The 22,822-nt window shown below is 34.6% G+C and overlaps 1 protein-coding gene and 1 non-coding gene across 2 annotated transcripts in view; one reads left to right on the top strand and one right to left on the bottom strand.

Moving 5' to 3' along the window:
- LOC135838338 (cytoglobin-2-like) overlaps positions 1-16,803 on the bottom strand; it is a 386,622-nt gene extending 369,819 nt beyond the window's left edge. The window contains exons 1-2 of the mRNA XM_065353916.1: positions 16,570-16,803; positions 9,107-9,437 (exon numbers count right to left, since the gene is read on the bottom strand). Coding sequence (XP_065209988.1) covers positions 9,107-9,342 — 236 coding nt within the window. The 5' untranslated portion in view covers positions 9,343-9,437; positions 16,570-16,803. The remainder of the gene's footprint in view (positions 1-9,106; positions 9,438-16,569) is intronic.
- Positions 16,804-20,575: 3,772 nt separating this feature from the next.
- Positions 20,576-20,648, top strand: TRNAV-UAC (transfer RNA valine (anticodon UAC)). Its single transcript has one exon. It is a non-coding gene; the product is annotated as a tRNA-Val (tRNA).
- The last annotated feature ends 2,174 nt before the right edge of the window (positions 20,649-22,822 follow it).

Below are 22,822 nucleotides of genomic sequence, written 5' to 3'. Positions count from 1 at the left end.
TGACATGGTGGCGAGTTACTGGTGATTATCATGGGTGGGGATAGTGGGGATGGGGGATGATTCACCCCCGTAGTGTTACACGCGGATTTCAACCATGACTCCATTTTTCGAGGGATTATAATATTATCAAGAGGTAGGTTAACCACCTTAAAAATATTGGCTACAGAAGTTGACATGGTAGTGAGTTATTGGAGTTTCGGGGGGGGGCGGGGGATTCATCCATGTAGAGTTACACACGGATTTCAATTGTACCTCCATTTCTCAAGGGGGTATGTCGAGAGAAATTTGCCATTCAAGAAAATTGACTGCTAAAGTTGACATTGTGGTGAGTGATTGGCAATTTTTCATTGAAATTGGTTTTTTTTTTTTTTAATTGAATATTTTAAAACTTCAAAATACCATAACGCACCCCCTATTACCTTGAGAAGTTGATTTTTTGGCTCTGAGGGTTTTTGAAGTTGCTCTATAAGTCTGGGAAAAAAATTTCAATTTGAAGAGTAACAGCTCAGGTAGTTCCCTTGGAATTGATAAGACCTCGTTTGAACAACTATTAGAAATTTGACGGCATTCCATCCAATTTTAGAGTTAAATTAAGGTAGAATAGACACCAAAATGTTCAAAATTGAAGAAATAATACTGACTTTTAAAATTTTAGACATTCAACTCTCTCCCCCTTTCGCTACAAGACCCTTATACGAAACCCAAAACTCGTTAGAAGTTTCTGCTTCAATTGATAAATCGAAACATGACTAAATCTGAAAAATGATCAGTGGTTTCAACAATTTTGGAGCACATCGATTGCTCTCTCTCCAAAATAAGCCCCTACGTTGTGCATGCAGTTTTTTAAAGCAACTGCATGCGAGACAAACGTACTTAGTGAGTTGTCTTTTTTTTTTCTAAATCAGATTTTCAACTACTCTTACTAATTTCAAATTTGTTTTTTTTTCTAAATCAGATTTTCAACTACTCTTACTAATTTCAAATTTGTCGATGATCAGTCACGATTTATTTAAACACATGGAACAAAAATATCTAATCCAACCATCGACTGATCATTCACCCATAATCCATCAATCGTCTACTTTCGAACAAACGAATATTGAATTCCAAGCATTCGGTAGCCATCTCTGCAGGCTCTGAATGAAATTACGGACTCAAAAAAGAGCTACACTTCGAGCAAAATTTTGAGACAGCCTACGCAAGATGTCTATTTCACACAATCGAATTTTCTCTTCAATTCGATAATTTACACCAAATCAAGCGCCATCTGAAAAATTGAACGAACATCTCTCCAATTCTTTCGGCAAAAGTGTACAGGTAGGTAACATCTTCGCAAAAAATATAGGTACCAAAAAAACGTTACCTTAATGTAACGTCAAAAAAGGCATATTAAGCGATTATTTCAGCTGTCATAGTATTACGACATGTGTCGCGAAACTTCAACTTACATGATATACTCTGAGATGAAATTGCTAACGGTAGGTTACTTTACCCTTGAAACTACATATTACCTACACACCGAGGAGGACTTTTTTTTCATAAATCTCGCGTTTTTTCCCGTACCTACCATCGCCATCGTTTGCCACAACGGAGACCATTAAAAAAAAAAGGTAGGTAGGCAAGTCTATGTAAGTCGGTCGCTTACCTGGGCGACTCGAGTCGAGTCATATTATAAATAGTTTTATTTAATGCGAATTTACCATTAGAAAGACGTTATCTTAGGTTGTAATTTTACACCGGAATTCCATTAAAAATAGTACAACCGGGAAATTAGAATATATTTCGCGAGCTTGAGCTTTTTATATATAGGGTAACACTGGCATACATATCTGGCGTTGCGGCGGCGTAAAATTTGTTGCAGTGATTTTACTACTACTAGAAGAAGACGTGGTGGTGTGGTAACTAGGGGGTGAGAACGTGGAGAATCTGACAGCAAATAAGACTGCTCGACGTTCGAAACGATAAAATATACTACACGTAAAGCGTATATAAGCTGGAATTTTAGGTGGGTATTTTTTTCTTGCTCGACGCAAGTAGGAGTAGGTATAACAATTTTAATTCCAGATGGTATATTTTTTCGAGTAAATTTACAACGTAAAGATAAAGGTTAATTTTATGTTCGCCAATTTACATATTTTTGAAAAAATATGCTTCACAAGGCTTGACAGTGTTTTTTCTATTATAATGGATTACACTTACCAACGGTATAAAAACTTGTAAATAGAAGCTCGGAAAAAAGAAAGTCTACGTAGACGTGGTTGAAAGCAAGGGGTGAAAGAAAGGGAGAGGAAAAGTTACATTACTGAGTGATGTTTATGTGAAACGATGCTTAGCGTTTATTCTTTCTCGGCTTTCTATTTTACACTCTTCTCTTTCTTTCTTGACATCTATTTGGTTTAATTTCAATTTCTCTCTTCATGAAACACAGTGTACAGAAAGGTACGAACGAAGAGAAGAAGGGAAAAAATGATTTTACGAATTTTGTACCCTCTGTAAGTATTCTATATACAGGGTGTCCCGTCGCAGAGTATCACCCTTTCACCAGTAACATAGGCAACCCATCATGAGTACAAATATGAATGTTTGCTTACCCTGGAATTCGAAGAGGCTGAATTTCACTCACATACAAAATTTTTGCTTTCGATTTGAACCTTGATGAATGGAAAGTTTCGCTTTGCGACGTTGAATTAGGTACTGATTTTGTCTCAAAAATTCTACAGAACAATAAAATCGAAAACAAAAATTATTCACGTGAGTAAGCTACAGCCTCTTCAAAACTCCCAGGGCAGGCAAACATACATATTTTTACTCAGAACGGGTTACCTATGTTACTGGATGAAAGGGGGTTATTTCGTGCCGGGACACCCTGTATAAAGCGCAAGCAAAATGGAGTGTTTTTAAAGGTTCGCTTGGCCGTGTAAAGTTTTTACCTCGTGTATTGAGATCGGGATTTTAATCAAACTCCGCAGCAATTTGCGGTAGAAGATTGAGAACGACGTTGTCGAACATTATTCGACGTATTTCTAGAGAGTATTTTCAAGTATATGCGGAAGTCGTCGACGTCCGTCGAATTTACCACGTATAGATAGATATACCTATAACAGTATAGATATACGCAGCTTCACCGATTCTCAATCGCTACCTGGGTGTGACGTCACGTCAGCTTTTAAAAGTAGTCGAGTCGTGGCTTTTTCTTGGAACTTTCGCTGCGGCATTTGAGGATTCGAGTTCGAGGTTTCTTTGCAATTACGAGAATGTGATGTGTACCTGAATGAGATTGCGCTGCGGGTAGTTTGCGGTACCCTATTGAGTTTGATATAGTTTTTAAAGGGATGCACGATCGAGTAACTTTGATAAATACCTACTAATGTTACCACTAATCGTCGCTGATTTGACTACTTTCAATTAGCGAATACCTAAGATAAGTAACTTCGGTTCAAGTTGTAAATGTTTGAAGAGTAAAACGATATCGATGAAATGAAAATTATAGAGAAAGGTGAAGATAGGTAGAGTGGTTCTAAACTACATAGAAGCATCAAGTTAATGGATTATTGTTTTCGAAAAATTCGTCTCTTCTTCAATGATGAATGAAGGACTTCATTTTCGGCTCCTTACCTCTTAAAATTAAATAGTTTCTAAAAAAACAGGTAGGTAAAATCTACGTACTCATTGAGAGTATAAATTTCATAACAGCAAAGTAAGTAATCTTTTTTTTAAATGATCATAATTTTAAACGCTTGTTAAAAATATTTCTGCAGCGAACCGCTTGTTCAAACATATTTGTAAAAAGTTTGAAACCAAAAAATTACACGAACAGAGATGCAAAAGCAAAACCGAGAAATCGATTCTTTCAAAGATTTGGTAAAGCAGACTGACCGCAAGTCTGTTTCTGGTTTCTTTGTTTACAAGCTTCAGTATACTACGGTCATTTCAACTTGTTTACTCCGGGGCATTTTCAGCCTTCAACCACGAAGATTTACTCGTACTATGGAACATATTTTTTTTTTCAAAGATATAGTACGAGTGATTCCGTCAACATCGAATGTAGCAAGAAAATAAGCGACGTGGACATCGAATTTAAAATCTGCCCAGTTATCAACGATTTAGGACCAAGAATAACGAACATAGGAATGGAGTGTAAACGTCAACTTCCTATTACTACGTGCCGCATTATTGAGCCTCCCATGTCAATTTATAGAAACTGAAAGTCAAAAATGGACAAAAAATAGGTAACACTTTTTTCATCTCAAATTGAGTGGAGATGACCTGGAATGCTAAAATTCGGATATATTAATCACAAACGCTCAGCAATGACTTGAAGCGAGTTGAGTCGATTAGAAAATGGTATTTCAGTCATTTCCAACTTCGACTCTTACCACTCAAAAAGCCGAATCCAGATCCCACAGGAACCCCATTCCCCAACTTTGATCACATTTGACCCATTAGAACTGGAGTCGAGTCGAGTCGTGAAATAAATGAATTTCAAAGAAATTGAAACAGACCTATCATAAATGGACTTTTTTCTATTAAGGAGATTTCCATGGCCATGACCATAGCACGTTCTTCTTTGTGTAAGTTGAAAACCCTTTCGAGAATTCTGTAAGTACCTACATAGTTATTTTTTCTCCAGACTGAACGTTTCCAATCTTTCTCAAAGGTGATTTTTCATATTCATCGTTCATGATGAGAAAAATTTAGGATCATTTCAAAAAATTCTCATAGAAAAGAGAGCAAAATCTTTATCCCTTTACTTTACATCATTTTTTCTCCCGCGACGTTCCACAAATAGTTCTAGAAGTAATTAAGAATTCGCATAATGCCTTACACAGTTAGTTATTTATACCTACAAGTTATAAAAACAAATACCTAGATATTAGGCATTTTTCAATCACAAATTCGTCTGATTCAACCGTTCACATACCTAATAGAATAGATCGCGAAATAAAAGTTGAAGGATTGTGAGAAAATTTAAAGAAAACTCCCATTTTGAGTTGAAAGTCACTCAAAAAAAATTCTCAACCCTGGAAGTACCACTGGAGCCGGAGGTAAGGGAAGATATGGGTTATCAAAGAGAAGGCATTTTCGAAAAAATTGTGATTTTTTTCAACTCTAACCGCTACCAAACTATTTTGGGGGAAAAACCTAGACCATTGCCATCAAAATCCAAGTCCACTTCAAAAGGATCTACACTGATTGACTAAAAATTGCAAATCGCTCATTTTTGCATAAATTTGTGTTTTTAAAATTGTTTCTAGTAAAATATTTCGCATTAATCACCATGCCAAAACATTCAAAGGTATAATTGTCTTAAACTGAGGAAATACTATTTCGGAAACCAAGTACCTACCTAGTGCAAATTTTTCAGTCACTACTGCCAATTTCATAATAACCAAAAAATAACTAAGCATGGTCAAAAATTTATCAAGTTTCAATGATTTGAAATTATATGTGTCAATAATGACCAAAAAATTTGCATCACTGCGTTCCAAAAAATGTTTCTAGTTTAGAAATGATATCTTTTTCGGATTTTTGAGCACAATGAATGCGTAATATTTGAAAAGAAAATATCATCAAAACACCAATTTACCCGGTAATGAGCGATCTGAAAATTTTCAGCCGCTCAGTAGAATTTTCAAAGCTTCAAAATAGTGTTGAATTTATTGACTTCAAAAAGAGTTAAAGGTATAGGAATGTGTATCTTCAAATCACAAATTTTAGTATTCTTGAATGTAGGTAAGGTAAATACATATTTTGTTTTTTTCATTTCAATAATTGACATTTTTTCTTACAGATTTTATAAGGGCAATTTATGATACGTTGATTGAAAAGGAGTTCAAGGATGCAGTTAAAGGAAAACTCAACAATAGTAGAGTGGAAAACTGAAAATCTTACTGGTTGATTTGCAGAAGTGAACAATTTTTTCTTCTTGTGAAATAGCAAACTATTGAAGTAAGTATATACTTAGTTATTATTGCATGTGCATTTTAATAGATGGAAATGCTCATCATAAATAAATCCAAGTGAATTAGAACATCAACTTCTAGTCCAGTGACTTTTACAAACAGTTGATTGCTTCTAGTCAAAGTACCCCTACTGTCTCAGTGGTATATCAAATCACTGCTAGTATAATCATTATTTTACTAGTGTTAAATAGTGTTCTAATTCACTACCAGTAATTTTTTGGTATATTTTTTTTTGTGCTCAACTAATAGTTTTTTCTACATACATAGGCCCACTTCGAGGGTTAAATTAAGCTTTTAAATTAGAAGAAGCCCGGTCGCTAACCTTGACCCTCCTTAACACATAAACACAGGTGCCAGGTCGTGAAATTTCAAATTCCAAGGAGAATTGGGATGAACAATATTGTCAACTTTGAAAGTTCCACACACCTACTTGAATTCACGAGTGATGTGAGAGACAAATAGACAGGCTTACATTTCTCCATCATTCCCATTTAAAAGCTACACCTACAAGTACTCCAACATCAAGGAGTAGGTAAGTGTACCTAGCATGGAACACTCAGTTTAGCTGACTGATGGGACCATCGACTACTTGCATCATGACCCAAATAAATCATGTACACATTAGTTTTAAACTTTTATATTTTTCTTGAAATTATAGAAAGCTGATGCCAACAAGCATAAAAAAACTGCAGAGATCAAGGAATATAGAACAGCTGAGGTCAACAAACATAAAAAAGCTGCAGAGATCAAGGATTGTAAAAAAGCTGATGCCAAAGAAGGCAGAGATGAAGCAATAAACACCAACAAACTTGGAAAGCTGATGCCATCAATGAAAGTGAAAAGCTATCAGAATCCATCGACATCAACAAATCATCTTTGTCATTCCAACCTTCACAATCCCATGACCCTGAATCTATCGTTGATGACAGCCTCAAGATGAGTGCTTCCCCAACTGACAATTCTGTATTCTGTAAGTTCTTCATATTTATGTAGAATGATCGTTCAAATGTACCTATTTATAAGGTACTTTATTACTTAGATTTTAAAGATATGTTCTTTCACAGGTATTTGAGGTTTGGAAAAAATGTTCTAAAGTCAGTCTAACAAAGTTCATAAATGAAGCAATGGAGGCCATATTTTTGGAAGAGGAATTGGCAACTTGCTCCTTGACAGGGCAAGTTGCCAATTGCCTAAAATCCGCTATAGTGGTGGCTGGGTTAGAGCTCCAAGTCCAAACCATGAAAAAAAAGTTAGATGAAGTTTGAGTAGCCAAGATTCACAGTGAGTAGGTACATAACAATATTTCAAATTCACCCATATACAATAAATGAAAATTATGCATGATACTAACATGAGTTTTTGTTCATTCACTTCATTCCAGGCGCCGCAGAAAAAATTTTCCCCAATGAGAAGAAAAGAGACCAGATTATAAAAACTACAATGAGAAACAAACTCAATAATTTTTCAAAGAAGAAAAAACCATCTGTATAATAGGTACTGTTGAAATTTTTTTTATTATTATTTTTTTACTAATGTACTTATTATGTATGTATGTACTTTAATTTGAAAATACATACATGTTAATTCGCACTAGTGTTTTATTATTGAAGTATGAATAACCCTATTTATACAAAAAAAAACTTGAAGTATGTACCTAACTATAAAAAAAAAAACTTGAAGTAAGTACCTACATAGGTATATAACATGGTAATTTCGTACAAGTTTACTTCAAGTGAGTTACTATTAGTAGGTAATTACAAGTTTACTTCAAGTGAGTCACTACAGGGTGCCCAGAAATATCGAGTACCCCTAAAAAAGTTTTCTACTAAAATACTTTGGTTGGTCACAGTGAATGATAATAATGATAGCACATGATTGGTTGTTGGACTGAAGAGATAACATTCCACCAATCATATGCATCTATTTCGATTTCGCGTTGCCAACCTATATTATTAATGAAAAACTTTCTTTGGGGTACTCGATATTTCTGGGAACCCTGTATAAGTAAGTTACTTAAGTATACTTGTACAAAATTACCATACAGTTTTACTTCAAGTTTTTTTTGTAGTTAACAGGTTAACTAGTAGTATTTTTTCACGTGGGGATATTGATAAACTTCAATTTCATTTCCTTAGTTCGCTTTAATGAACATGAAATCATTAAAACTAGGTACTAACAATGTCCATGTATCCATAGATCAAGTTGTTATAATGAATTATTGTAATGCTCTTGAATATGTTTTCATCTATCACGTTTAAAATTTGCAGATTACAATTTCCTTGTGAGATGCCAAACGACACCCTGCGCGTAAATTTATCGCGTAGATTATAGGTAGGTACGTCGTACGTCTACGTATAACAACAAAAATACCAGCTATTTTTCCACCCACCATGACAACGCATCGACAATTCGTATTCGACATATTTCACAAATTCATCTCGTTTGTCATATTAGCTATCCTGATGGTACATGGTACACATCACACAGCAGCAGGCATTTTCTCACCAGTCACCAGCCAAAGTAATATGACCCAGGCGGTTAATTTCAGTCAATCTGCCACCATCGGCAATATGTTTTAATTCCTTTCGAGCATTTCGGACGATGCGAGGCGCGATCTTATACGAAGACGAAAATTTAATTTCCGATACCGGAGCTTATTTTACGTGACATGACGAAGCAAGATGATACGAAGGTGGGCGAATCGGGCAAAGGCAAAAAGGGGTAGGTTTATAAAAGACAGGGTCTGTATTCTGTAAGTATATAGTATAAGTACGAAGACGAAAATCTTTCGGCTGACGGAATATCGCGCGCGACCGGGTTTCCATGTCGATGGAAAGTTGATATTCCACTCGGCGAAAGTTAACAAAAGCTAAAATAATAAGAGAAAGTTACCACCCCGCCCGCATCCGCAGCTGTGATACCGTCGTCGTCGTCGACAGAGAAAAACATTTCGCCATATTTCGCTATAGCTGCAAAACGGCACTTTTAAAAAGTCGCTTTATTTATGTGGTCTCGGTAGATCGCACCCGTCGAGTGTAAACTTCGAAGAAAATTAAAAATAAAAAAATAAGCGAAAAAAAAATCACCCGCCAACCAACTCTCGCAGCAGCAACCAAAAACCAAATACAGTGAAAACTTTTTACCTGATGAAAGTAATTACGCCAACTTTTGCTATATCCTCTTCGAGAATTTTCCATGTGTCGACTAACAGCTGCTTTTGGCGATCCGTTAATGGTTCGGCAAAAGGAACGCTTTTCTTGACGGTGACTTCTTCTTCTAATAATGTATTTTGACGACTTGATACCGTCATCCTTCGTTCGCCTTGCGAATCCTGCTTCATGAATAACGAATTCCTGCGACTTAATCCCGTATTACCCATAATTTTTTTTCTTTTATCTTCGTCGTCTTCGTTGTTGTTGCAAAAGATCTCGTCCTCTTCGTCGTCGTCTTCGTCGTCGTTACGATAATTAATCACTGTAATTAAAACGATTTTACACGATTAAACACAACGCAGCAGCAGATTGTGTAGGGAAATTTCGTAAAATAAACGTCAACTTGTATTCGCGTAACATCTTTTCGCGTCGTCTAAAAAAAAAGAAAACCGAATAGTAAAATAATGGTCGCGACGTCAAAATGCAACTATGTATACATATTTCATAATATACAAAGGATAAGCCAACTTTTTCCAACTTAATTAACGTCGTTGACGACGAGTAAAAACAGCTTATAAGAGCACGTTAAATCGAATCGCATTACTTCTCGAATTATAACATTCGCCAACGTGTACGTAATGTACTAAACACTAAACAGTCTGCTATTTCCATCATTTTGTATCACGTACATGTGTGTTTTTCCCAACACAACTATCATATATTCCCTCCACCATCCCCTTTATCCTCTGGTACCTTTAGCTTTAGCGATACGATACGGTACGAACAAAACACCATTCTCTCTTTCCATAACTTGCCTTTCTACACTCGATAAACCAGCCCCATTTATCATATAATCGCCGTGCCTCATTTTACGTAATACACGTAGTATCTTTACTGCTCGGACTATAGTGAAAAACTTTCTGGCTTTTGCACGCTGACACCCTGCTCCCTACTCGATCTTTCAACCTTATCTGTACACATAACCTACGTACTCGCAGAAAACAGCTTATACTACTATACGTAGACGTACGTATAGACATACACATAGATTCTTCACACACAAACTGTTGAACGAACGAAACGAATTTTCGACCATTTCATCGTTATACATACTAGAACACTCGAAAGCAAAGGTACCTATATAGTATCTCTTTCTCTCTCAACTGTAGCTAAAAGTAAAGTTGACGTGAAATCTTTCGCAAACAACATCGCGTATTATACACGGTACATTTTCTCACTCATATAAAACAATACAACTTTTCGAATGTACCGACACTAAACTTGGATATTTCTTCTTCGCTCTCTATCAACATTAATCATTTGTGTGACAAGGCAAAAACAAGATAAAACCTACTGCTTGCTTTTCTCGCTAAAGGATTACCGCCGCATAATACAAAAATATTACTCATCGCTATGCTAAAAACTATAGGTACACAGTACAGCTAGCACACAGCGGCGGTGTCGAGAACCCCGAGCAAGAGCGAAAAAAGCCTCTTCGTGGTTCGCGATTCGCCTCATCCGCTTCAATTAATGATTGCAAAATGCAAAACATAACCTGGCTGCCCGAGCTACGTGTTTTTTTTTCTACTTCAGCCCTCGTAGTATGTAGGTAGGTACTAGGTACACCTAGCTCGCTTTGAAATTATGGTAAAATATCGTATAACTTTTACGTGATATACAACGTACTAGTCATATATTCGTCGTATGGAGTATATTTCTTTAATTACAGCTTACGTGATGAAGTGTGAAACGAACGTGACGAGATTATTTTTGCAAAACGGACGGGCTCATTTCAAGTATAATACGATCTAATGTTGTATGACGTATAATCAACTAATGGATGAGGGAGAAAAATAGGATAAGCTCAGGCTTATAGTACCTATCGCTGATAAAACCGCGACAGAGTATTTTTTTATCCACAATTCGTACGCATATAAGTATATGTACTATGTAAATGAAAAATGAACCATAACACGTACTACGTAGACGAACAGGGTGCTCAATGCTCATGCAATAGATCCAAAAAAAAAAAAAAAAAAAAAAAAAGGACAAAAAAGCTGTGCTTTCAGATTTTTAATAAAAATAATTATCTTAAAAACGAAACCGCCGGAAAAATCGATAATTAAATTCAAACTCGACAGGTAAGAAACTTTTTTTTCTAGAACCTGTTTTTTTTTTTTTTTTTTAATCAATAGCATTCTAAAAAATTAATTAAAAACAAACTCTCAACGTCGACATATTCACTCAAAAAAAAAAACTTTATCTTGAAAAATGGATCACCTTTATCAGTAGGACTCTTTATATCACCCAAAAATTGATTTTTCGTGATGAAAATTTCACATTTTTTCCAATTACCTATTCATCACAAGAAATCGATTTTGGAAAGAATAATGGACCTGGTGAAAAATAAACCAATAGAAACAAAACTGTTGAACAGTGAATCTCGTCTGAACAGTTTGACTGTTACTTTTTACTTTTGGAATATAAGGAGAGAAAATGTAGAAACAATTCACACTCCGAATTACAGCATTTTTCCACAATCAATGTCATCGTCATCGATGTCATCATTCTCATTCTGAAGAATTACACAATACTGAAATACATACAAGAATGTATGAACCTTATTCTCTCAGTCAGGTTTTTCGTTCTAAACAACTCCAAATTAAATGTCGCACTTGGATATTTATCTTTTCCATAAAGTTGAATAAAAATACTTGAAAAAGAAATCATTTTCATGATAGCAAACAAATTTTAATCTCCTTAGTTTTATTACGCATTTTATTCAAGAACTTGTTAATATAGTCAGGTCTCAATTTGACAAAAAAAAGCTCCCGCTCGCGATTCGTGCTAAAAGCAATTTTATGATTGATTCTTGTTCTACACACTAAAGCGAATAAATTTAGCTTGTATGCCTATTTTTCCCCCTCCCCCTTTTCCGAGGGTCCACCCCCCAACATTTGAAATTCGTGTATCTCCTAATCTATGGGTTGTACAAAAAAAATTATAAAACAAAAATTGTTCCTTGACATCAGATCTTTAATTTGAGTTCATCAAAATTTGTTTTGGAGCAACCCTTCCCCCTCAAATTTTGTAAATACCCCTCAAGAAAACATCAATATTACATTTTTCACATTTTTAATGAAAAGTTTCAAAGTTGAAGAAAAATCTGTAATTGCTAACAAAAAGTGTTCAGAATTGAATTTCTTTTCCAACGAATTAAATTACGACCATTTTCCACCCCCCTCCCCCCACCAGGGTGATCCCACCTCCCCCGGTTACAAATACCAGACAACAAGGGAAAAAATCCAACGCAAATTGTTTCGGGTTGAAATTTGCATGGTAGGTGGGTATCATCAAGAGACTTACGCGTGGAAAGTTTTGGACCTCCAGACCTAGGGCCTTTTTGAAAAACCTCCCCTTTTCTGAAATTACAGTAAAAATAATAAAATGAGAATTTTGAGAAAAGTAACCATTAAGGAGTAGGGTGTCGTTTTCGCATGATTCGATACCGCTGAGTATGAATATGACGTCAGATTTTCTGCTACATTCATCTAACCCCCTCCAGAGCCCCCAGACCCCCACCACAAATTTTACCATTTTTGAAAAGAATTACCTACTTTGGTGATTGGTGATATTGGTATCGTTTTCATATGATTCGAACCCCCTGAGCACAAATATTGCGTCAGATTTTGTTTTACACTCATACAGCCCCTCCAGAGCCTCAGCCCCCCTTAATTTTCACTTTTCTTGAAATACGGCTACTTTTATAATAGGGGTCAAAAATACATCCAATAATTGTGTTTAGAGAATTGTGCCTACCAGTTGAAAATTTTCAGCGTGGAAAGTTTTGGACCCCCAGACCCCTCCCCTTTCGAGAAACCTCCCCTTTTCAGAAATTACAATAAAAATAATTTTCTCAAACCCATGTGAACTAATTTTTTCAATTTTTTAGTATGTTGTAGACATTCATAAGTGGTATCCTCATCCCATGAAAATTTTTAACCCCCTCCCCTCAAATTTACCCCTCAAATGGCGTTTTTTATGCATTTTAATAATGAAAATTGAGGGGGGGCTGAGGCTCTGGAGGGGCTGTATGAGTGTAAAACAAAATCTGACGCAATATTTGTGCTCAGGGGGTTCGAATCATATGAAAACGATACCAATATCACCAATCACCAAAGTAGGTAATTCTTTTCAAAAATGGTAAAATTTGTGGTGGGGGTCTGGGGGCTCTGGAGGGGGTTAGATGAATGTAGCAGAAAATCTGACGTCATATTCATACTCAGCGGTATCGAATCATGCGAAAACGACACCCTACTCCTTAATGGTTACTTTTCTCAAAATTCTCATTTTATTATTTTTACTGTAATTTCAGAAAAGGGGAGGTTTTTCAAAAAGGCCCTAGGTCTGGAGGTCCAAAACTTTCTACGCGTAAGTCTCTTGATGATACCCACCTACCATGCAAATTTCAACCCGAAACAATTTGCGTTGGATTTTTTCCCTTGTTGTCTGGTATTTGTAACCGGGGGAGGTGGGATCACCCTGGTGGGGGGAGGGGGGTGGAAAATGGTCGTAATTTAATTCGTTGGAAAAGAAATTCAATTCTGAACACTTTTTGTTAGCAATTACAGATTTTTCTTCAACTTTGAAACTTTTCATTAAAAATGTGAAAAATGTAATATTGATGTTTTCTTGAGGGGTATTTACAAAATTTGAGGGGGAAGGGTTGCTCCAAAACAAATTTTGATGAACTCAAATTAAAGATCTGATGTCAAGGAACAATTTTTGTTTTATAATTTTTTTTGTACAACCCATAGATTAGGAGATACACGAATTTCAAATGTTGGGGGGTGGACCCTCGGAAAAGGGGGAGGGGGAAAAATAGGCATACAAGCTAAATTTATTCGCTTTAGTGTGTAGAACAAGAATCAATCATAAAATTGCTTTTAGCACGAATAGCGAGCGGATATGCAATTGAGACCTGACTAATAACCCTCTTGGGTTAGAAACATCACATTGAAAAAAAAAAAGAAAAAAAAACGATATCAATAAACTAAAAAAATCAAGATTTTAGTGATTCTGTAGACACCATAATATTACAATTTTCATAATATTTCATCTCAATACTGCTCTATTTTTCTGATAGTCACAAGATGAAAAAATTTCTCATACACCTAGACGATAAAATCACGGGATGGGAAAATCACTTATTACGTAGGTAGTTTTTAAGTACATACGTGTCTTATTCTAAAGGCACCATACTCACAATTCAGCAATTATTTCAATTCCCTCCAACCTTGATTTTAATACACCCGTTTTCGTTTTCAAGGTAAGGGTCAGTCAAATTTCAAATACCATGAGAATTCAGAAAAGCGACGAATTGCATGAATTATTCCATAAAATGTTGCTGGATGTTCAAAAAGCTAGAATCAAGGTAGATGAGTTGGTGTGTTTCCTAGGATAAAATAGAATAAAAATAAAATATTGAAATGTACAATTTCGAGACCGTAAGGACGTTTGGGGCCCACAATAAAAAGGGAGGGAGAAGCAACAGGTTACAGACTACAGAGTTCACACTCACGGTGTTGCCAACCCCTCCTTTCGAAAATTCGTGGGATCGTCCTTTAAAAAGCTTGGTATTCTAGGGATTTTTTGGTCGTGGGTATCGAAGCTCTTTCAAATATGCCTGAAAAGAATGCCAGCTACCAACTTTTGAAGTTTTGAACTGAAACAAAGTTACTTAAGTAAGTACCTAATTGATGCATCTATTCAATTATGAGTATTTTAAAATTTGTTAAGAATTAAGTAGGTAAACCTTCCCAAGAAATAACAAGTAAAATTATTGATCTTTATAGGCTATTATTGTCATTTGACAAGAATAATTGACAAATAATTCTCAATTCGATACCTACTTACTCGCTTGATTGAAAAACATAAAATGAACAAATATTTGTCCCCAATTTTAAAATACAATGCCAAAAAAGCAAGGAAATTTCACCAAGTTAGCACTTTTCTGGGAACTTTTGGTTATTATCTTCTAATTTAAATCTTCATTTTTCAAATTTTTAAAAAACAGAAAAATTCTTGAGATTTTCTCGGGATTTTTCAATTTTTTCGGGAGGGGGGGGGGTTCTTTAGATTTTAGGGCAGTCTTGAGCTATTGAGCATGCATGAAAAATATTGCAATCCCAAGATAAATCTTGAGATTTTTTTCAAAAAACAATAGATGTATTCTTTTTACACGAATTTTGGCAGATTTTCGAGAATCTGGATTTTGGACGTTTTTTTAAATCTCTTTTTTTAACACTTCTGAGATTATTTCACCAATCTTTCAAAACCTCAAGTCTTCTTTTTCTAGGTAAAATCCAAAATCCATTTTCAAAAGCTGCTATACCTACCGCGAGCAGGAGCAGATTCTTGTGGATTCTAAATCTGCCAGAATCCAGATTCTCGGAAATCTGCCAAGATCCGCGTCAAAAGAACACATCTAATGACTTCAGAAACTGAAAAAGCTCGAAAAAGGTCACCAAAAAGATACCAAACGTGATCAAAACATTTTAATGTAGCTTTCGTTTCAAGAAGTTTGACTATTTAGTAACTTTTTGGTAAAAAATGAGACTTTAGACTTCAACAATTTTAGCAATTAAGGAATATGGGCTTCTGAAAAATTTCTTAAAACAAACAAGATTTTGAAGAATTTGAAAAAAAAATGAAACTTTTTGAAAATTTCTGCAAAAAAACACAATTTCTAGCCATTTTGCTGCACAGCAAAACTTGTGTAAAAGCGAGAATTTTCAACAATATTTTTATAGCAAAAAGTAAGATTTTGGCAATTTCAGTAAAAATTGCAATACTTTTTGTAGAAAGTACAGAGAAATGATGCTAATTTTTTTTTTTATTAATCTTTGATAGTTTACGTTGAAATCCAACTGTTTCCACGGACTGTACGTACTTAAGCAGTAAGCTAAAAATTAAGTCAATTTTTTCGAATAGGTACCACGTGCAAAAATAGAGTCTTTTGTTATCAAAGACATACTCGACGAGAAAACAATAAATTTAGAAGTAAAAGTTACATTTAGAATGAAATTACTGCTATTAGGTAAAAGTACCTATGAAAAAAATTAATGAATCAGAATTGTTGGAAAAAAGTTACCAAAAATGGTCACTAATCCTTCGGTAGTAATTACTTCACTACCTACTACCGCAATATTAAATATTACAAAAAAATCGTAATGCCAAAAACGAATTGGATTATTCTAAAAATTAGGCTGATTCTAGATCCAAAATTTTCGAAAATTTTAAATCTATAATGACTTTGCCTGATGCTAAACTTGGCATGGCACAAATATGCTAAATTAGCAACAACTGGCTACATAAGATTACATCTTTAGTTTTACACCAATCATGATCGTATTCGTAAAACGAACGATACTGAAACGTAAGTACAGATTTACCTTATAAGAAAACCACCGATTCCGATACAGTCAATTAATAAATTTCAGATTTTTCATTACAACTATGGATAACTCGTAATGAAAATTAAATATGTATAAACAACACGAAATCGAAAATTTTTTTTATCTCACATTATACGATACGATCGCGAATTGAAACGTAATTCTGTTGTCGTAAATGATGAAAGGACCAATCTAGAAAGCATTCACGTGGTAACTGAACTTCCACTGGCGGTTCGAAATGCACGCCGAAAACACATGAGGCGGTGCGCGTCTGTGCAGTTGAAATCTTCCTCATACCCTTCATCATGATAGTAGGTATTTATGCATGAAAATACTTATTCGTATTTTGATTTTTCGTAGAATTTCTATCAAAGCTTTGTGTTTTGGCGTGTAAATTACACGCTGTTAAAAGAGAGTTATTTACACCTGGTTTTGAGCTTCGCAATAATTAGTGCTAAATGCTGATATTACAACACGTGTGAAGATTGGATAATGTGAGCGATGATTCTTTGAGCAATAAAAGACATTTCATACGAAGTTTTGGAATCACAATACTTACCTACTTACCTTTATTGTAAGAATTTAACAAAATTTCAAAAGAAAAAAGCATAACTTCAGCGGGACATTTCTTAAACACTTGGAAATTTTTTCAATGTTGAGGGAGGGGGTGGGTGAGACAAAATTTTGTAATTCAAGTAGGTACCTACTTACTAAAAAAAAAGTCGACAAATGAGCCTTTTTCAACAATACTTTTTCACAACTCCAAAAAAAAGAGAAATAAGTTCAAAATTTGAAGTCTGGTTGAAAAAGGCAGGTTTTTTTTGATGAAAAGTGATGAAAAGCAGGAGAACTGCAGGACTTGCACTCTTGCAGGACTCACTGGCAAAAGGCAGAATTTCGTAGGACTTGCAGTTATGTAGTTGCAGGACCGTCAGACAACCCGGTTTTTTAAAATGTCTGGAAAACACTGTTTCAAATTTACAAAAATGTTAAGGCCAGAAAAAATGGGCTTATCGATTTAAAAAAATATTTTGATTCGTAAAGAATTTAGGTGCATATAAAGTTTTTGAAAAATCTCTTGTTTTCCATTTTTTTCAAGCTGTTCTTGAAAAATTTTTGTTCAAAGGCTATAGGTGAATAAGTATGGTGAATTTGCCCCCGAGAGCTTCAGGGTTGATATTTGCATGGAAGGTGGGTACCCTTGAGCACCTTCGGTCAGGAATGTTTCAGACCCCCAGACCCCCCCGTCCCCCGTTTTTGAGAAACCCCCCTTTCCTGAAATTACAATAAAAAAAAATTTCTCAGCCCCATGTGAACCGATTTTTTCAATTTTTTGGTATGTTGTAAACATCCATAAGAGGTATCATTACAAAAAATTTCAACCCCCTCCCCTCATATTTCCCCCTCAAAATGGCGTTTTTTAGTTTTGTTTGCTTGTTTTAGCAATGATCACGATTCGGCACAAAAATGCGAATAGCATTTTTAAATGTGTTTTTAACCCCAAAAAAACATAATTTTTTTTCAAAAAAAAATTTTTGGTGGGCCGTGGTCAAAAATTGAAAAAACCAACAGAGGGGGGTTGAAAATGGATTCTGGTGTAAATTATTGTTTTTGGTAAACGAGGTGTCGTTTCCATATGAATCGAACCCCCCGAACACGAATATGAAGTCCAATTTTATGCTACCCGCAACCACACCCCTCCAGTGCCTCTGCCCCCAACTCAATTCTCACTATATTGAAAGTTCAGGTATTTTTTCATAATGTTGGTGTCGTTTCCATATGAATCGAACACCCCAAACACGAATATAACGTCCAATTTTATATTACCCTCATCCACACCCCTACAGTGTCTCCTCCCCCACCTGAACAAAGAATTTTTTTACCAACTCCGAGCAATCTTCTACCAATAATTACTTGGATTGTTATTACTTTTAAAAGTATGTTTCGCAAAGGTTGAAAACTCAACGAAGTAAAAAAAAGACTAACGCAAGGTTCAAACTTTAACATTCAAGCTTCGAGGTTTCCATTCGTGCCAAAATAACACCAACATTATGAAAATAGGTTTACGCATTTTAAATAGTAAAAATTGACGAGCTGACTGTAGCTTGGAAGGAGATGGATGAGGAAAGAGCTATATTGGACGTCATATTCGTGTTCGGGGTGTTCGATTCATATGGAAACGACATCAACATTATGAAAATATCTCAACTTTCAATATAGTGAAAATTGAAGTGGGGGCAGAGGCCCTGGAGGGGTGTGGATGAGGGTAGGACAAAATTGGACTTCACATTCGTGTTCGGAGGGTTCGATTCATATGGAAACGACACCTCGTTTACCAAAAACAATAATTTACACCAGAATCCATTTTCAACCCCCCTCTGTTGGTTTTTTCAATTTTTGACCACGGCCCACCAAAAATTTTTTTTTGAAAAAAATATATGTTTTTTAGGGGTTAAAAACACATTTAAAAATGATATTTGCATTTTTGTGCCGAATCATGATCATTACTAAAACAGGCAAACAAAACTAAAAAACGCCATTTTGGGGGGGGGGGAAATATGAGGGGAGGCGGTTGAAATTTTTTGTAATGATACCTCTTATGGATGTTTACATCATACCAAAAAATTGAAAAAATCGGTTCACATGGGGGTGAGAAAAATTTTTTTATTGTAGGTAATTTCAGAAAAGGCGGGTTTCTCAAAAACGGGGGGGGGGTCTGGGGGTCTGAAACATTCCTGACCGAAGGTGCTCAAGGGTACCCACCTTCCATGCAAATACCAACCCTGAAGCTCTCGGGAGCAAATTCACCATACTTATCCAGTATCCACCTATAGCCTTTTTTAAAATATCAAAATATGAAAAATTTGACTTTTCCGTTTTCTGATCATTAAAAATAATGTTCTTACTTCTCGAATGATTGATTTTTGAACGCTTTAGCTCTCGATCCAGCTATGTATACTTATTCGAGTTTCACTCGACAAATTTTTCGATACGTACCCCCTCCCCATCCAAAAGGGTCGACCAGGGTCTATATCTGAATAAGAATAAGTATACACAAATCAGTACTTTTTCAAGAGGTAGGTACTATTTTTTAATTAATGAAATGAGTCAGAACTGTCAAAAGCTCAGAAGCCAGAAGAGCTATTATTTATCTAATTAAATGATAAAATTTATTAGGAATTTTTTTAAAAAATCCAAAATAATTATCACACAATGTGAGACAGATAAACCGAATCTAATAAGGAATTCCTAAAAGCTAATTGCAGAATTTCCTACAAGTGGTTGCACTTGCACTCGATTTGTGTGGTGTTATTTACTTCTCTTCTAACGTATGATGATTTTTTTCTAGTCTCTAAAAACAAGTTTGAACGTCCTCGTATTTTTATGATCATTTAGGTCGATGGACAAAAAAATTTCCAATTGATTTGTCAAGTTCATAAATATACATGGTATTTTTTTCATTTTTGTTCAAATCGTCTTGACAATTGACACCTAAAATAATTATAGGTACTTAAATACATTTTTTAAAACATTTTTCTACCTCAACCCTACGGTCAAACATGATAGGTAAACCGTGTTAAGAAGTAGAGTACTAAGCACCTAGTAGACCTTCAAAATCGATTGATTTCCATGTTTGGTGCCTTAATTTACGAGTGGATGATTCTACGATTCCCAACCCCATGTGTTTTGGCATTTCAGAAATTCAAAAAAACAATAATTTGTGTTTTCAAGCAATAGGTAAGAGAGGATTCGATCAACGAAAGTTAAGAAAAATACACGAATGCAAAGCCACACATAGATCTAGTTCTTTGTTAAGTACAGTTTAGCTATAATTGTGAATTTTATACTGAATTACAATTGATATTGGGGTTTTATAATGAAATATGTTGATTTATCGCTGTACATGCGATTAATTGATAATTTAATTAAGAAAACAAGAAGTTATTAAGAATTTAGATTTCTCTGTGTTGGAGTAGTGCGTTAACGGCTCATCTCGGCACGTGGTTCCGTGGTGTAGTGGTTATCACATCTGCTTTACACGCAGAAGGTCGCCGGTTCGATCCCGGCCGGAATCATAAGATTTTTTGGTTATTAGACGGCCATAGTTAATTTTTTTTAATGCAACAATACGGTGTTTTCAAACAATGAATAACGTACGATTTCGGTGACTTCGTATGTTTACAGATTGGAACGCCATATTATGCAGTTATAGGAATGAATTTTGGGAATGGGGATAGGCTCATGGCTCATTGGGAAGGTCTAGGTAGTTCAAATTAGGTTTCCGAAACACTTGTCGCAGAAAAACAAAGGGCTTAGGTCTATCTCCATTCAATTTGAACGTTTTGTTCAGCTGTAGTTTTTATCATTTTGTTTACGTAGAGTAAGTTTTTTTAGATCAAAATTCAAAAACTTGAAAAATAGAAACTACTTACAATTTTTCTGAAATAAAAAACGTTGAAACTGTTTAAAAATTGATTTTTGGTTTTTGGTTTCAGTTGAGTTTTTACCTTTTGATAATTGGTTCTTTGGTTTTTGGTTTTCAGTTTTTCCATACTTGTATTTGGTTTTTTGAGTTTTTGGTTTCAGTTTTCATTTTTCATTTTTTTTTTTTTTTTTACCACTCAAGGCATTATGCTGCTGAATTCTGGGAAGTTTAGTATTAGTATTAGACATTAGTATAATTGACTAATTGTATTCGTTTCTATTCATCTATTCTACTAATAAACACGCAAAACGTTACATAAGTACACTTAATACTGGCAAATGAGGTGAAGTCCAATGTTTTTCAAATTTCAAATCAAAACTTCTTGGCTCTTACTTCACTTTTTAACTTATTATGATAGAATAATTGTGGTGTGGGCCGTGGGGGATGGCTCATTTTGACGACCTAGGACCCAGAACTTGTCTACAAGTGGTGATTTTCAAACAAATTTTCGGTGAAGTTTTTGAGCTTATGAGCTATTTAATATTAATTTTTTCCTAGTTGAAAAATGAAATTTGTCTGAATCACCCTGAAAATGAGGTGAGGTCGGACAACCATTGTATTTATACCTATATCATTATATTATTTATTTTCTATTATTTTGGACAACTCAACTGCATCTGAAGTGAACTGGGACAACATCCTGTTGTGTTTTTTTTTTGAAAAGTAAAAGTATTTAGCGTTGAAATACTTTTCTTTTATCAACATACAAAGAAAAAACAAAAACAGAAGACAATTCAATTTTTTTCATTTGGATGATTAATAAATAAAGAAAACCATTCCAAATTTAGCTTTTTTTTCAATTTTCACAATTGATAATTACCTTCAAATTATAATAGCAACGTGAAATTCCGATTTATTTTTATTTATTTTCCAATTGAATGACGAAAAGAACATTTTAACTTTTGTATAAATAACACAAAACTTCGATTTTTTTTTCAATTTAAATTTTAATGCTCAATTTCAATTTTCAATTCTGCAAATAAAATGAAAATCATTCCAAATTCAGTTTTTTTTTTGAATTTTGATTTTCACGATCGATAGGTACCTGCGAATGAAAACAACATCAAATTCACATTTATTTTCAAATTTACCTAATGCTGACGAAAAAAAAACATTAAAATTTTTTAAAAAACAAAACTTGGATTTTTTTCATTTTGATGATCAATCAATTCTGCAAAATAAAAAAAAAATGAAAAAAAAACAGAAAAAACCAAAAACCAGCAAGGATTATATTTTAATATTTTCTGGTTTTGAGTTTTGGTTCACAACTGTTTCTTATTTTATATTTGGTTTTTTGGTTAACTGTTTTGACCAAATATTTTTTATTTTTGGTTTTGAGTTTTGCACAAAACAGATTTATATTTGGTTTTCCTTCATTTTTGGTTTTTGGTTTTTTAACAGTTTCAACCCCTGGGCAAATAAAAAAAGATGTTTCTGACCTTCTTATAACAACGAGAAATCTTTAAAAATGAAGGTGGATCGAAATGAAACGGGTCGTCGGGTCATACTCGGGGTTTGAACTTTGATGTTTTGATTTTGAAATTGAAACTTGATGTCTGCCTAGGTATAGGTACAACACTTTTTAAACGACAAAATTAATTTCAAGTTTCTTAAGTTAGTAAGTAGACTAGGCCCTTTCGGTAAAGACCCATTTTAAAAAGGATGAAATAACGAACGTTTTGCTGTAATAATATACCTATGTGTTCGTTGAAAATTGTTAGTAATTCTAGTTCAACTTCAAAAGTTCAATACTTAATTACTTAC

Source organism: Planococcus citri, chromosome 3 (assembly GCF_950023065.1).
Source record: "Planococcus citri chromosome 3, ihPlaCitr1.1, whole genome shotgun sequence".
NCBI lineage: Eukaryota > Metazoa > Arthropoda > Insecta > Hemiptera > Pseudococcidae > Planococcus > Planococcus citri.
Note: the sequence above shows the minus strand (reverse complement) of the source record. Positions and strands in the feature narration are given on the sequence as shown.